At 35.8% G+C, this 16,685-nt stretch overlaps 3 protein-coding genes across 3 annotated transcripts; 2 read left to right on the top strand and 1 right to left on the bottom strand.

Moving 5' to 3' along the window:
* Positions 1–3,221: 3,221 nt before the first annotated feature.
* LOC106356575 (CLAVATA3/ESR (CLE)-related protein 14) lies at positions 3,222–5,453 on the top strand. The gene has a single exon (XM_022709705.2). The coding sequence runs from the start codon at positions 3,760–3,762 to the stop codon at positions 4,012–4,014; it is 255 nt and encodes an 84-aa protein (XP_022565426.1). The 5' UTR covers positions 3,222–3,759; the 3' UTR covers positions 4,015–5,453.
* Positions 5,454–11,669: 6,216 nt separating this feature from the next.
* On the top strand, positions 11,670–14,106 carry LOC106358555. Its single transcript, XM_013798374.3, has 7 exons — positions 11,670–11,949; positions 12,079–12,198; positions 12,307–12,417; positions 12,505–12,633; positions 12,721–12,828; positions 12,900–12,966; positions 13,062–14,106. Exons 1-7 carry the CDS (start codon positions 11,842–11,844, stop codon positions 13,967–13,969), a joined length of 1,551 nt encoding a protein of 516 aa, XP_013653828.1. The 5' UTR covers positions 11,670–11,841; the 3' UTR covers positions 13,970–14,106.
* Positions 14,107–15,264: 1,158 nt separating this feature from the next.
* LOC106356576 (16 kDa phloem protein 2) lies at positions 15,265–16,681 on the bottom strand. The gene is made up of 5 exons (XM_013796309.3): positions 16,441–16,681; positions 16,016–16,081; positions 15,810–15,936; positions 15,599–15,713; positions 15,265–15,500 (listed from the first exon to the last, which is right to left on the bottom strand). The coding sequence occupies exons 1-5, from the start codon at positions 16,664–16,666 to the stop codon at positions 15,432–15,434; spliced, it is 603 nt and encodes a 200-aa protein (XP_013651763.2). The 5' UTR covers positions 16,667–16,681; the 3' UTR covers positions 15,265–15,431.
* Between the last annotated feature and the right edge of the window lie 4 nt (positions 16,682–16,685).

Genomic DNA, 16,685 nt, shown 5'->3' on the forward strand with positions numbered 1-16,685 from the left:
GAGCTTGAGCAAACCCATTAATAGTGTAACAACCCGAAATATCTCTGCTCTTCACAGAGTCCATCAGCACCTTAAACGCGACTCTCCCCCATGGATAATTCTCAAACCGTTCTAGCTCCATCACTAGCCTTGCCAGACTAACCCGTGTAGGGGTTGAATACTTTCTCCCCACAATGTATCCAGTGAATATGACAAGGTACGCGAGCCGCTTGCGATCATCCCGAGACCACCCTTCGCATCTCTCAAGTGCTGCTATTATCTCCTGAGTAGATGGCCCAGCTTCGACATGAACTCCCAGCATCTCCCAAAAAGAAGTCAACTCCTTTGTAACCGCAGATTGAGGTCTCTCAAGGTCCTCGATGTACTCGCAGTTTAGACCAGTGAGGTTTTCAAACTCTAACAGTGAAAACCTCACAAGTTCTGGACCAACGAGACTCCACAGCTCATACTTCTTCTTTATGTCCAGCTGGAAACCGAGCATGTAGTGAACCAGCCTTGAAGCCCAATCAAATCCCAGCTCTTGGAACTTGATGAAAACTCCCAACTTCGACTCCTTCAGCTCTTCATATTCGTCATCATGAAGAGCTTTCTTTAAAGCAGCATGCAACGTCCAACAAGTATGATACGCAATGCTATGCACTGCGGGGGGCTCTTCCCCTAATGTATATATCCTACGGGGGAGTTCTGGCATCTCCATTTTTTTTGCCTGCAAAACAATCAAAAACAACCATCTCAAACAATCAAAGTCTTATAATTAAGTCGTCTGGCAAGTTTTCCAGCTGAAAGACTTATAATTAAGTCGTCTGGAAAGTCTTCCAAGACTTCCAGTTTTATGTTCACCTTTTCCTCAATCAATCACTCGACAGTAAGAGATATAACTTACCGGCGGCGGAGTTCAACGAGACGCCTCTAAGAGAATGTGCGCTAGGGTTTCCTCTCGGATCTTAAATAGAGGAAGCGGCTGTGAGAACGGTGGTGAGAACGACGGTGATAACGGCAGAGAGATAACCGGCGGTGAGAACGATGAGAGAATCGACGGAAATCGCCTTCGAAATCGCCTTTGAGAGAAACGGCTTTAGGTTTTTCTGATTTTCGATAAACAGTGAAAAAAAACACCTTATATATGGCCGGTAAATAATCCGGTTAGGTTTAAAAGTACATTGTAAAATTAAAGGTTTGGTCCGGTTTGGACGACTTACTAGTAAGTCGTCTGTTGAATACTGTAGAGAAAATTAACTAAATTTAACCCCTAAACTAAATTGACTAAATTAACTAACTAACCACGTTATAAACCCGTAGTTATACTTAAATAGTGTTTACAATACACAGAAATAAAAACACTTGGGTAAATTTTAAAGTTTTCAAAAAAAACATTTATGCATTCCAAAATCTAACCCTAAGAACACATACAATACTACAACATATGTTGGCAAAACCTAAACCAAAGAATATCATGACTCACTACTTTCACTCATCTATGTTGAAAACAATTAACTTTTGTTATATTTTAATTTATATATCTTAAAACATATGTTAATTACATGATTTCAATTTTTCACTTATCAAAATATTTTTTACAAAAATTTTAAATTATTTCTAAGTAAAACTAGTCCAGACGACTTACGGGGGTTAGAAACGTAAAAAAATTTCGGTTTTTTTGTTTGTTCACAAGGGGTTGGTTGTAATTTCAATAGCCTTTTAGGTTACTTTTGCATTTGATTCAAGTTTGGGTTAACTTTTGTGTTTGAAATCAAGTTGTGAGTCATATTTGACAATTTTCTCTATATTATTTTCCTATATTGTATCTAGCAAATCTTTTTGTTTGTTTGTATTAAATGATATTGATTAGTGGCCAAGTTTGAATATTATGAGTTAACAAAAAAGAAAAAATTTAAATGATATATAAAAAAGGATTTGCTTAGAATATAATGGGGACAAAAACAATATTCATATTCAGTTTTGCTAAAAATATAATAAAATATAAAATAAATACATTTTGTAAACTTCACAAATACAAAAAAAATTCCCCTAGATAGATTATTTTTAAACAATAATGTGGTACATTGATATACAAACGTTATGTTGGCAAGATTTGTTTTGTATGAAAATAATAGTATTTGTATAGCCCTATGTTAAGTTCTTTAAGCTTTCAACAGTATTGTAATTGAAATTTAGGGTCTTTATTGTTCGTAGGTTAGGATATTGGGTTTGGTTTTGTTGTGTAAGAGACGTAATAAATGATTGACTGTGATTGGTCAAAAATACTTGCTATCGATTGGTGTATATTTCTGACTGATTTTTATTAGTTATAAAAAATTTTTTAGTAATTAAACTTATCAACTAAAGATGAATAGTAAAAAAAAATTTCAACAAAAAATCTTGTGAAATAAACCCTCAATTTTAATTCCGTTAACATATGTTACTTTCCTTCTAAAAAACCGTGACGGAATGTGACATACGTTAACGGTTTACAAGTTGATGGTTTATAATGTTGAAAACTTAGTTGAGTGGTTTTTTTTACGATTCAAAAATAGTTGAGAGGTTTTATCACTAAAAGTCATGTTTTAAAATCTTTATTATTATTTATATATTGTTTTAGATTAATTTATAAGCCTTTAAAACTCATTTATAAATTTTAATACATTACTTTATAACCGATTTATAAAGCTTCATAAATATTTTAATACTTTTACATATGATTAATACGGTTTCGCAATGATTTTATAATTTTTTACAATTTCTGCTATTTGTTAGGATAAAATAATCTAACATTATTGACTTCACGGATGAATTATCCTTGCCACTACTTAAGAATTAATATAACTTAGAAACTTTAAATTATTTAATATTTGACAATGACAATATAAACACACAAATTTTCTTATATCATTATTGCAAAATATCAAATAATTAAATTTGTTGAAGTTATATTAAGTTGAAGTAGTGTTTAAAATTATTAATTTAGGTTGTATAAATTAATTTTATAATAAATTAATGTATTAAAATTTATTAATTAGTTTAAAGGCTAATAAATCAATCTAAAACAATGTATAAATGATAATAAATATTTTAAAACATTTAATGACTTTTAGTGATAAAACTCCTCAACTATTTTTGAATCGTAAAAAAATCCTTCAACTAAGTTTTCAACAATATAAACCTTCAACTTGTAAACCATTAATGAATGTCACCCTCCATCACAGTTTTTTAGACGGAGAGTAACATAGGTTAACGGAATTAAAGTTGAGAGTTTATTTTAGAGGATTTTTCATTGAGGTTTTTTTTTACGATTCATCTTTAGTTTAGGGGTTTATTTACAAAAACCCGTTATAAAAATTTATAATTAAGACAATGATGTTTTCTTGTAAATAATTTAAAAAAATAAAAGGCATAATCTCAGTACAAATTCTGTTTTAATAGCATAGATAGGTTAAAACAAAAAAAGCAAACGTGACGTAGTTGAAAATCCTTGCAGGATATAAAAATCCATCTATCATCTTAATTTTTCGTCGCTACTTCAATTATTGACACAATCATTGGATTATACACGTATAAGATCAGTATTTCTTATAGGTCAAGAAAGGTTAACTTCGTCAAAACTACTAATATTTAATAGGAATTGTGTTTGTTTCCTTCTCATATAATACAAGTTCATGCCAAGATCTCGTTACTAAACAAATCTTAAGCTTAACTCATCCGCATCTTAACATAAACACAAAGTCCGTCAAGAAACAAAAAGCTCTTCCCGGAATAAAGAAAATGAAGCTTTGGAACACAAGATTATCGTTTATAATCATTGTGATCGTTATTTTCGCCGGGCTTCATTTCTCCTCAGGAGGCCGAAAGCTACCAAGCACGACGGCGATGGAGGAGTTTCAAGAACGGTTCCGACGATTTAGATTTCACAGTGAGAGAATGCTACCAACAGTTAGCACCGGCGAGAAGTACAAGCAGATCTACGGAGTTTCACTTAAGAAAATTCCCGGCGGTCCAAACCCACTTCACAACAAATGATACGTAACATATTTATTTCATTTTAAAGTTTTCATTTGAAAAAGTGAATTACATAGGGCAAATTATGTATCAGTTGATTGTCTTGTTGTATTAATTTATGTGAGAACTTAGATAGGAAAAATAACTAATACGTATGTAAATGATAAACTAATTTAGTAATTTAGTTTTGTATATATATGAGGAATGTCTTTTGAATAATTTGATAATAGGTCGTTGTTATAAAAATCATCTTCCATATATATATGCTAGTTTGTCAGAGGCAGTAATTTTTAATGTCTTTGGTCCAACTTCAATAATTTAATTTTCTTTTCTTTTCTTGATCTAAGTTTGTCAGTTGTTACTATGAATATATAGAGACAATGTTTTCGTATTAAAACAAAACTGTTTACAGCTTCAAAATATTATAATTAATTTGAAATTTGTTTACCAAAGAAATTGATCAGTTCAAAAAATCGATCAGGCAACATGTATATATGAATACAATGAGCAGAAGCAGACATAAGTCATGCATTCACCAAACAGGATGATTGAATTATAGATCGTGGACTTTAATAAACATATAACAATTTCACTTTCATGAAATAGTAAGGCGATAATTACGCATTTATGAGTTAAAAGTCAACAAAATGTGTAAGCAGGCAGGCACTACCATGCGTACCTTATTCATTCACTTTGTTGTTTTTTCAGCTTGGACGTCCAATAAAATCATATATGTTATAAATTATGTGATGGATGTCCATAATCGGCCTGATCCATTAGAGGTCTAATCTGCAGGAAAGAGAAAGAGAAAGAGGAGAGAGAATCGGCCAAAGAGAGAGAGAGGTGACTACATTGTGTTTTCTTTTTTTCTTTTCCCTTTGTGTTTATGATTTGTAATCTTTCCTTTTATTTATCTTGTAATTCCCTATATAAAGGGTACACTTTATAATTAATGAAATAAGAACTTACTGATTATAATCCTAAGTTTTACAACACGTTATCATCACGATAGCCTTTAAAAAACCTTAAAGCTAAAAACCATAAATCGAAAATCCTAATCCTACCCGACGAACCCTAACCCGATCGCGTCTCTTGTTCCTGCAAGCGTTCCCGTCTCAGCTTCATCCGATCAGCTCCAGCCCCAAGGCGTTCCTGATCATAGACGAACTCAGCCTCAGCTCTTGACCAGGACAGTTCGCGATCCGACAGCAACAACTCCCGTTCGACGATCAGCCGTTCGCGATTTGACAGCAAACAACTCATGTCCAGCTCGCGTATAGATCGTTCCCGTTCGTGTTGCAGCTCTAGGTTCATTCTTTGGTGGTCCGGTTCATCAAACAACTAAGTTAAAGGTAATTCGAATTCTAAGAACATATGAATCGAATTGGGTTGATTGATAAAGAATGAAACCATAAAATATAATCTTTATGATAAAAGCCATAGGATAATAGATCAAACCCTAATGAGTAAATCGAAGCTCTAAAAGTTCGATCCCCAAACCCTAAAATCGAGATTGATCTATTGATCAATTAAAATCAAAGCTTTAATGATTTTGAATCTCAAATCAAACCCCTTTGATCTAAGATCAAATCGAAACCCTAAAACCCTAATTTGAAAGAATCGGTTTTGATTGTTTAAATTTGAATATTGATTGATTGATTTGATCACCTAGAACTGTTTCTAAAGATTGTTTAAACTCGAGTCTGAATTAATTAAGATTGTTTGGCTTGTTTAAACTGAAACCCTAATAACCTAGTCTAGATTGTTTTTAAAATCGAATCTGAAACTACATGCTAGGTTAATTATTCTAGATCATAGCTCGTGGCCGTGTGGCCTTGTTGCATTCATACCCTAATTGATCACAATTGATTGATTGCAAATTACACTTAGAACATTATTCTAGGAATGGTATTGAATTAAAATCAAGTAGCCGTGTGGCTTGTTCTTTTGCTTGGCCGAGAGTTTTGTTTATATTGATTGCATCGTATGAACTGATAGAAACAATATATGTTAGGATTGCAATTACATGATAAACTAAATGTATAAGATTGAACCGATTGCATCCATAGCCGTGTGGCTTACCTTGCATACATAGCCGTGTGGCTTAACTTGGCCGTGAGGCTTGATTGATTGTTTAAACTTAAAACCTGTTCGTTTAAAACATTGAAACTATTCCTAAAAGATCTAAAAATATTAATCTATGATTTCAGATGTCGAAAATCAACAACTTTGATTTTGCTTCCCTAAATCTCTCTGGAGATAATTACCTTCAGTGGGCGCTTGATGCTAAGATCATCCTGAAATCCAAGGGACTCGGTGAATGTATCACCGAGAACAATAATGCTAATGAGAAAGATCGATACAGAGCCATCTTGATCATTCGTCATCATCTAGCTGAGAGTCTCAAGGATCAGTATCTAACCATTGAGAATCCACTAGATCTTTGGACAAAATTGAAACCGAGATATGATCACCAGAGAACGGTGATCTTACCAAAAGCTCGGTTTGATTAGACGAATCTCAGGATCCAAGATTATAAGTCTGTGGACGAGTATAACTCTGCACTGTTTAAGATTGTTTCTAAATTGAAACTGTGTGGTGAAAGTATTACGGATCAGGATATGCTTGAGAAAACCTTTTCCATTTTCCATGCAAGCAATGTACTGTTACAACAACAGTACCATAAGAAAGGTTTCAAGACCTATGCTAATCTTATTTCTTGTCTCTTGCTCGCTGAGCAGAACAATGAATTATTGATGAGAAACAGTCAGATGAGACCTCTTGGATCAGCTCCACTACCTGAAGCACACACGACAGAGGACAATAAAGAGTCCAACCACGTCCAAGGAAATGGCCATCATGGCCGTGGTCGAGGAAAGTGGAACGGACGTGGACGTGGACGAAGCTCCTTTGGCCGCGGGTGAGGGAATCAACATGGTAGAGACCATGGGCGTGACCGTGGCTCATTTGGAAGAGGTCATGGTCGCGGCCGTGGATCTTCATTCAAACCCTAACACTCGACCAAATCAGATAAATCCGTGTGCCATAGGTGTGGAATGAGTAATCATTGGGCTAAGACTTGTAGGACTCCCAAACATCTAGTTGACCTCTATCAAGAGAGTTTGAAAGGGAAGAAGAAGCCCATATGACCTATCAAGATGATGAACATGACTTCGATCATGAAAAGGACGATCTTATGGACTATGAAACTTCAGATTGTCTTAAAGACTGAAGATTGATTTCGACATTTATAATCTAAATTTTGGTGTTCTTTGATTTGGTGTTTTTCATTTCTATGTTGTCATTCCTTTGAACTTAAAACTTAATAATAAATGAATGGTTTTTATATATGAAGTCTCTAAGTAACATCCTTTTGAATCTTGTTTGAGAAATGAACGAGAACAAGGATGTACTCGTTGTGGACAGTGGGTCAAGCCACACGATCTTAAAAGACAAGAGATACTTCATAAACCTAACTCTGAAAAACACCAACATCTCTACCATTGCGGGTATTGCTAGTCTCATAGAGGGTCACAGCCAGGCCAACATCCAGTTGCCTATGGGTACACATCTTGAGATATCAGATGCCTTGTATTCACCCAAATCTAAGAGAAGTCTATTAAGCTTTAAAGACATTCGAATGAATGCTTTCATATTGAAACCACGAGCGAAGGAAACAAAGAATCCCTTCAGATCATTGAAATCGTCCATGGCAATAAGAAAGTTTTAGAATCCATACCCGCACTATCTACTGGTCTTTACCATTCTAAAGTAAGTATGATCGAGGCCAATGTCACTTTTAATAAAGAGGCAATTGACAACTTCACTTTATGGCACGACCGGCTTGGCCATCCTGGTTCGACCATGATGCGTAAACTGATCCTGAACATTAATGGCCATACCCTTAAAGAGAAACAAATTATCCCTAAGCACCTATCGTGTGTTTCTTGTTCCCAAGAGAAACTCATTTCTAGGCCATCACCAGTTAAAGTCACTAAGGAAATGATAAACTTTTTGGAAAGAATTCAAGGAGACATCTGTGGACCAATTCACCCACCTAGTGGGACATTTCGATATTTCATGGTCCTCATAGATGCGTCCACTAGATGGTCGCATGTCTGTCTCCTCTTGACCAGAAACTTGGCATTTGCCAGGTTAGTTGCTCAGATAATTCGATTATGAGCTCATTTTCCAGATTTTCCTTTGAAGACTATACGTCTTGACAATGCTGGTGAGTTTACTTCCCAAGCGTTTAATGGTTACTGTATGTCCATGGGGGTAACTGTGAAACACTCCCTGGTACATGTACATACACATAATGGCTTAGCCGAATCATTTATAAAACGCATACAGCTCATTGCTAGACCGTTGCTTATGAAATCAAAGCTGCCGGTTTCTGCATGGGGACATGTCGTCCTTCATGGTGAACATAAGTATTCCCCATCACAATTGCTTACGGGTCATGAGCCAGACATTTCTCATCTTAAGACATTCGGCTGTGTCGTTTATGTTCCAATTGCTCCACCACAGAGAACAAAGATGGGACCTCAAAGGAGGATGGAGATATATGTTGGATTTGATTCTCCCACCATTATAAAGTATCTTGAGCCAACTACGGGTGATTTATTTAAGGTCAGATACGCTGATTGTCATTTCAATGAATCCGAACTTCCAACATTAGGGGGAGATAGCAGTAAAATGGTAAAAGAAATTTTATGGAATCAAACATCCATATCTTGGCAAGATCCTCGAACTCAAGAATGTGATCTAGAAGTTCAAAAGATCATACATTTACAAAAGCTAGCTAATCAATTGCAAGATTCATTTGCTGACCCGAAAAGTGTGACTAAGTCATACATACCAGCTGCTAATGCACCAATAAGAATTGATGTTCAAGAGGGACACAATCAAGTTGCTACAATGTCTAGACAATGTGTGAAACGTGGTAGACCAATAGGTTTCAAAGATAAGAACCCTAAGAAAACAAAGAAAAGTGCAGAAAATGAAACTGAGGTTGATAAGATACCAGACATGGTCGCGGCCGATCAAGCTCGTAATGTGGCCGCACCCGACTCTCTGGGTTTAGACATAACCGAACCTGATGCCATTAATGTTGCCGGCCCTGATGTGCCTAACAATGTTGCTTGGGACGCCAAGCTTCATGGTACTAATTGTCCAGATAATAATGTGATCTCAATAAACTATGTCTTGTCTGGGAAACGATGGAACAGAAAACATGTCAACATGGATGATATATTTGCTTATGAAGTAGTACTTGAACTTATGGATAATGAGGATCATGAACCCACGTCTATATATGAATGCATGCAACGACCATATTGGCTTAAGTGGAAAGAAGCCATAAATGTGGAGTTAGAATCATTGAGAAAAAGAGGTGTATTTGGTCCAATAATCTGGACATCTCATGATATCAAACCAGTTGGATACAAATGGGTCTTTGTGAGAAAAAGAAATGAAAATGGTGAAGTCGTGAGATATAAGGCACAACTTGTGGCACAAGGATTCTCACAGAGACCAGGAATAGACTATGAGGAGACATACTCCCCTGTGGTGGATGCTACGACCTTCAGATTTTTAATAAGTCTGGCCCTGAGAGAAGGTCTAGATTTACGGTTAATGGATGTTGTAACCGCATACCTATATGGTCCACTGGATAATGAGTTTTAATGAAAGTCCCAGAGGGTATCAAATTGAAAAACAAAGAGAGTTCTCGAGAACAACATTGTATTAAGTTGAATAAATCTCTTTATGGACTGAAACAATCAGGTCGAATGTGGTACAATAGACTAAGTGAGTACTTAGTGAAAAAGGGATATAGAAATGACCCTATCAGTCCATGTATGACCCTATCAGTCCATGTATTTTCATTAAGAAATTCGAAAACAAAGGATTCGTGATCATAACAGTATATGTTGATGTTCTGAATATCCTAGGAACCTCTGGAGAGATTTCCCAAACGGTTGAATATCTTAAGAAAGAATTCGAGATGAAAGATCTCGGGAAAACAAAATTCTGTTTGGGATTACAACTTGAGTACATAAATGATGGAATCCTTGTGCATCGAATGACATATATAGAAAAAGTACTCAAGAGGTTTAACATGACCGACTCACACCCTTTGTCCAGCCTCATGGTCGTGAGGTCACTCGGCCTGGACACTGATCCCTTCCGTCCCAAAATGGACGATGAAGATGTCCTAGGTCCCGAAATGACATAGGAGCTTTAATGTATTTGGCAACTCACACACGACATGATATAAGCTTTGCCGTGAACCTACTATCTAGGTTTAGCTCATGTCCGACCCAAAGGCCCTGGAACGGGATTAAACATGTTCTTCGTTACCTGCAAGGAACGAAAGACATGGGTCTATTTTATATTAACCATAACAAAGATGGTTTAGTTGGCTTTGCTGATGCAGGCTATCTATCAGATCCACACAATGCTCGATCACAAACATGATATGTCTTTACACATGGAGGTACGGCCATATCATGGCGTTCCATGAAACAGACGATCGCGGCCACTTCGTCTAATCACTCGGAAATATTGGCCATTCATGAGGCCAGCCGCGAGGTCGTCTGGTTAAGGTAGATGACCCAACATGTCTGATCAGATTGTGGGATGGTCGAGTGCAAGGAACCGACCGTGATGTATGAGGACAATGCTGCGTGCATTGCTCAGCTCAAAGACGGTTACATCAAATGAGACAGGACGAAGCACATATTGCCTAAGTTCTTCTTCACGCACGAGCTTCAGAAAGCCGGCGAGGTCCATGTCGTCCAGATATGGTCCAACAAAAATTCAGCTGACCTATTCACTAAGTCACTCCCGACTTCTACATTCAGGAAGCTCACGCATCAGATTGGGATGCGTCGACTGAAAGACCTTCACTGAGGTTCACATCAGGGGGAGTAATACATGTTGTGCTCTTTTTCCTTCATCATGGTTTTGTCCCACTGGGTTTTCCTGATAAGGTTTTAATGAGGCAGCATCCAAAGCGTATTACGAACTCTATAGTTATGACATCCAAGAGGAGTGTTATAAATCATGTGATGGATGTCCATAACCGGCCCGATCCATTAGAGGCCCAATCCACATGAGAGAGAGAAGAGAGAGTCGGCCAAAGAGAGAGAGGCGGCTACTTTGTGTTTTCTTTTTTTCTTTTCCCTTTGTGTTTATGATTTGTAATCTTTCCTTTTATCTATTTTATAATTCCCTATATAAAAAAGCACACTTTATAATTAATGAAATAATAACTTGCTGATTTCAATCCTAAGTTTTACAACAATATAACAATTTCACTTTGTTGTTTTTCAAGTCTTAGATATCCAATAAAAACATATAACAATGTGTCACTTTAATAAACAAATAACAAGTTCAATTTCTTGTATAATAGTAATAAAAGCGATAATGATACATCTAGGAATCAAAGTCAACAAAATGTGTAGGCACTGTACTGTCATGCGCGTGTCTTCTTTAATGTAAATAAACATTTTAAACATGAAAATCAACAACGTTTTATTTTTAAAAATACAGTTTTGTGTGTGTGTGGAAATACTCAAAAGTATAATTAAAAGGTGAGTATGATCAACATGTGAACATGAAATAATTGAAACGCCGGAATGATTCTTATAGGGAGGGGTTAACGAGTCTTATTGAAAGATTGGGGGTTAATATCGATAGTAAAGATTGGATAGGGACATAACATGCAAAGTTATCTGATCTTATTGTCACGTGTCAACGATAACTTAATGTCCCGAGTTTATACTTTCTTCTGTCCAAGACACACACAAACCTCTGTTTCAGTCCTAAAATCCTCTCGCGAAAATGCTCCGTCAGCTTCCGCCAACTATCACGGCGGATGAAACGCCGGAATGGCTCCCCGTCGGTTGGATTGTTCACTCTACGGCTTTAAAACGAGGTCGCCAATCTAAGGTAAAGATCTTCACTCTGTGTTGGCTTCTTTTGAGGTCTAAAGGAGAAAACTTTTATGAAAGATTTGGGTTTTGGCTTTGACTATGTAATGCATGCTGATGTAAAAACTTTACGCAAATTTTTGGTTAGACGTACACGCATTTGAAAACGGGAAGGAAGCTCGCCACCAAGGATCAAGTGATTGAGTTCGTTAGAATGTATGAGATTCGAGAGCGCAGAGAATCCGCTATCCTCAGAAAGAAAGCACTTGTATGATCTATGATGAATGATGATGATTCAACACTTCCAAGTTTCAGTTCTTTTTTTTTTTTAAACTTTATTTCAAAGCTATATAACGTTTCTTTCTCTTGTATTCAGTTAAAGGCCTTACAAGATGAAGAGGCTGCTAGAGAAAGGGCTTCACGGCTTCAGGATGATCGAAAAGCCGATCTGGAGAGTGTTTCTTTTTGTAAAAATCCACTTTATGAGGTAGATTTATAATGGAGTAATCTTTTTTTTTTTTGTTAATTTAGACGTTTGTTGCTATCAGAAGTGAAAGATGTTTACTTTGTGTAGATAAATGACAACAACGTGTCGAGTGGTTCGAATCCACACTCAGAGCAAGAAGTACCACAGTGTCAGACTACTAAGGAATCTGAAGCAGCTTCGTTTGATAAAGTAGAGGAAACCGGGAGCGATTACATTGTAAGATGTTGTATTAGTTTATATTACAAGTTTTTTTGGTTTGTTTATAATCTTGTAGTATTTTTTTTTACAATTCACAACTACAAGACGTATGATTATAACACGGAGGAAGAAGATTGGTCAGATAATGAATATGTGGAGGACAAAGGTTCCCAAGAGAATGTGGAGACTTTCTCTAACGTTACCTCTTTTCCTGTAAGTTAATTTTCTCTACAGTATGTTTTCTTCTCTAACATGTAATGATGATGGGAGTTAATTTATTGTAGCTACGGTTACAACCAGAAAGGATGACGAAACTGGAGTCAAGAGCTATAACGCAATGTCTACTTGAAGGTAAATAGATAAAAGAATATTAAATACTGAGAAGTTTGTTTGGCTAGTGAAACTACCTACATCCTCTCTGAAGAAACATTGTTTCTCTATTGCAGATGAAGAAAAGTTTCAAGAAGTTGAGACCTCAAAAGCAGCAGAAGATGGTTTGAAAGAGGCTCACTTAGTGGTAGAGTCTTTTGGAGAAGGAAACTTGCAGGATGTTGTGGTTGTTGATAAGGCGAGGGAGATCCCTGGTTTGACTGGATCGTTTACTATTGAAATCAACCTCAACTGTGAACCTCCTTTAGGTGATAGTTTGGTAGAGAAAGGCTGGAATCAAAGTGGGAATGGAGGAACAGAAACAAGAAACACTGAGATCAGAGACCAAGAAAGTGAAGAGCCTCTTAAAACTCAAGCTACACATGAAGGAACTGCTAGTAAGTTGAGAGGATCAGTCTTTGAAAAGTTCAATGCTGGATCATCTGCAGATTATCTCATCAAAACCAATGAGCTTGGTTTAAACCCCTGTCCTGACACACCACAAGAAAAGAACGTAAGTGGCTCTAAGAAGCGGAAGAAGAGCGCTGAACCATGTTCGTCTAAGAACATTAAGAAGGGAGACACTGAAGCACAAACTGATAATCTTGGGAAAGGTAAAAGGACACCAAGAAAGCGGAAGGGAGGAAAGGGAAGTTCGAGTGAGAAAACACCTGTTGAATGGCCTGAACCGTGCCCGAACTTCCCATTTGAGCCTCTCAGAACTTCAGAGGATGATGACTCAGTAATCCGCAGGTACCTTGAGGAATACTATACAGCTGCAGGGAGTGCTGATAGTAGTAATATACCTTTACCTGATTTTGGATTGCCTAGCTTCTCCAACATCAAAGTCTCACAGAGTGAAGAACATGATTCCAAGGAAAAGAAGTCTCCTGATCCTCCATGTGTAGTAGAGGTAGCAAGTTCAAGCGTACATTGTTGCGTGTCCATGGTTGCTACTATGCAACAGACAGTTGCAGGGAACTAAAGACACTTCCACAAGCTCTTTAGTTTGAGCTGCCCAATGACCTTAATGTAAGAAAGCACTAGTATATATGTAGATGTATGTATGGATGTGGCTAACAAATTAGATTTGTGAAATATTTTCTTAGATAGTTTTTTCTAGGCCTGCGGGTTTCGTCCTAAGTCCTAACCAGCCAAACCGAACCAAAACTTTTGATTTTCGGTTTTTTTTTTATAAATAATAACTGGATTTTAATTTGCGCCTTCAAAGTGTGGGATTTTTTCAATTTGAAAATCTAATTTAATTTTTATTATAATAATTTATTGTTGTAAATCTAATAAGTTCATATTTCGTATTTTCTTATATATGTGAACTAACTATTATTTGGTTTTTTTTTAATTGTACAATAAATTATTTTAATTATATTTGAGTTTGCAAGTTTTAAATTATTGTAATCCAATTTCGATTAGTTAATTAATTTGGCTAATTTGTGCTTGTTACCAAATGATGGTAACAACACTTTTAGTGAATATGTTAAAAAAAAAGAGTGACATAACTTCGTAAATAACTTCAAAACTAATGGCAAAATCCTGTTAGGGATTCTGTATAGATAAAATTATGTTATTTTGTTTAGATTTGTGTAAAAGCATTTAAAATATTTTCAGTAAAATTCCAAAATTGATTTTTAGATTTTTAAATTACATTGGAAGTGTGTTTTTATTAAACAAACGTTTATTTGTTTTTAAATAAAATTTTGAAAATATAATTATGTTTTTAAAAATGATAGTTAATGAGTTAAATGAAAAGTAAACGTGAACATAGACAGTTGGTCCTATAAATATTTTGACATTAATTATATCTTTAAGGAGTATGTTTAAAAAAGGGAGTGGTATAACTTTGTAAATAACTCCAAAACCAATGGTAGAATCATATTAGGGATTCTGCTTTAATAGTATAGATAAATAAACTGAGTTTTCTGAAACTAACCGAATAACCAAACCAAATTAATTAAAGTAGCTGAAAATAAGTACTATTTGAATTTAACCAAAATTGTCACAGTTTTAAATTGTACCAAAATCTAACTGACCAAAAAATCGGTTAGTTTTGGAAATAAAATTAAAACAGAAATTAAGCGAAAACTCAATCAAAACCGAACCAATTTGTTTGGTTTATTTCGGTGGGATTATGGCCAAACTCGACTATCCAAAACCAGAAATATCCTACTCGAATTAACCAAATCTGCAGGGATAGTCATTTTTAAGTTTACTTCTTGTCATATCCGAACATTGAAACAAGACTGAATCAAGTACTTGACAAAAGAATCAAAATCTCAGGAGTTTTAAATCATAAAATCCAAATTGAACACAAGAGCAATAGTAATAAGAAGAAACTCTCTGAACAAAACAGTCTTTGAAAATGGAAACTCAACAGTTTATTTTCCAAGACTCAAATGAAACAGTAACACCACACATTGGTGTTAATCTCTTTAGTAAGATGCCTCAGAGTTTTTCCAGCCTCCATAAGACTCCTCTTCAACCCCCCTGCTTCGGTTTTCCTAACAAATAACACACATTGTTCTTCAGCGTCACAAACTTAAACACCATTTAAAAACCTAATCAAGAGTGTTGCAAGATAATGTTTTAGTGTTTATACCGAAGGTTTGAAGGATAGTGCGATCCAGATCTCGCCTTTGAACTCTCCATCTTTCACCACATTGTATGCACTTGGTGGGATATCTCCTTCCAAGAAGACCGGCTCCAATGGAATGCTGCATTGTTTCAAAACAACATATATCTCCTTAATTAATTAAATTCCAAAACCAATTTTCTTCTTAACTTGATTATGGTTATTATGAAGATCTTACGTTGCTTCACCAACGGGATCATCCTCTGTGCCAACATCTTTGTCAAAGATTTTGGCTTTTAGCTCTGTTGTTCCTTCAGAGACATTGAAGATAAATGTCTCATTCCATTCTGGAGTCGTGCCTTGTCCTGCAAACAAAAAGATTCATGATTATTTTCGTCTTCAAGTCTTGAAACACAAAAGGATCTTGATCGAGAGAACTTGTACCTGATGCAATGTTGCTCTTCTGATCTTGAGTCCGACAAGTGAATTGCACATAAGGATCCATGCTATCTGTTAATAAAGCCATCACCAATCAGTCAACAAATAATATGCAACCGATCTAACATCTTTGATCTGATTCTTGAGAAGAAATAAACCAGGTTTACATGTCCATAACCATCAATTAGAGATCATAAGAAGACAATGATTAGCAGAAGATCAAGAATGTTAATTTGTGATCAAACATGAATAAAACGGATTCATCAAGATTTTAGATCTTCCACTAATTAAAACACGTGCACATATACACATTCGCAGATTTAACACGTTTCATTCAGACAAACCCCATCAACAAAACTAGAGTTAGGGTTGTAACAAAAAATATCAGATCAGATCTTTTTTTTTGTAAAAATTATCAGATCAGATCTTACTCAGAAAATCTGTGTCTTCAAGACCTTTGGCGCTGACAAGAACAACTTCAAGAGTTCCATGAGGCATTTTTCGTCTCTCTTTTTTTCTTCTTTCTCTTCTGCTTTGTTTTTTTTCCCGTTTAATTGTCAGAGAAAATGTGAAAGATTCAGATCCCAATAAAGAGATGTGAGGCTTTTGTCTGATTGGTTGGATTTTTAAGAAAGAAATCAAATTTGTCCTTTTCATTTCCGGATTTAGCTGTCGT

This window comes from Brassica napus, chromosome C9, assembly GCF_020379485.1.
Source record: "Brassica napus cultivar Da-Ae chromosome C9, Da-Ae, whole genome shotgun sequence".
In the NCBI taxonomy this organism is placed as follows: Eukaryota; Viridiplantae; Streptophyta; class Magnoliopsida; order Brassicales; family Brassicaceae; genus Brassica; species Brassica napus.

Bases quoted from the DNA above. Each gene is read 5' to 3' on its own strand.
- LOC106356575 (XM_022709705.2), top strand. From the start codon at position 3,760: ATGAAGCTTTGGAACACAAGATTATCGTTTATAATCATTGTGATCGTT.
- LOC106358555 (XM_013798374.3), top strand. From the start codon at position 11,842: ATGCTCCGTCAGCTTCCGCCAACTATCACGGCGGATGAAACGCCGGAA. The intron at 12,829-12,899 runs GTAAGTTAATTT...AATTTATTGTAG, and splicing joins CTAACGTTACCTCTTTTCCT to CTACGGTTACAACCAGAAAG. The intron at 12,967-13,061 runs GTAAATAGATAA...TCTCTATTGCAG, and splicing joins AACGCAATGTCTACTTGAAG to ATGAAGAAAAGTTTCAAGAA.
- LOC106356576 (XM_013796309.3), bottom strand. From the start codon at position 16,666: ATGAAAAGGACAAATTTGATTTCTTTCTTAAAAATCCAACCAATCAGA. The intron at 15,937-16,015 runs GTACAAGTTCTC...TTTTGTTTGCAG, and splicing joins GAAGAGCAACATTGCATCAG to GACAAGGCACGACTCCAGAA. The intron at 15,501-15,598 runs GTATAAACACTA...GTTATTTGTTAG, and splicing joins CACTATCCTTCAAACCTTCG to GAAAACCGAAGCAGGGGGGT.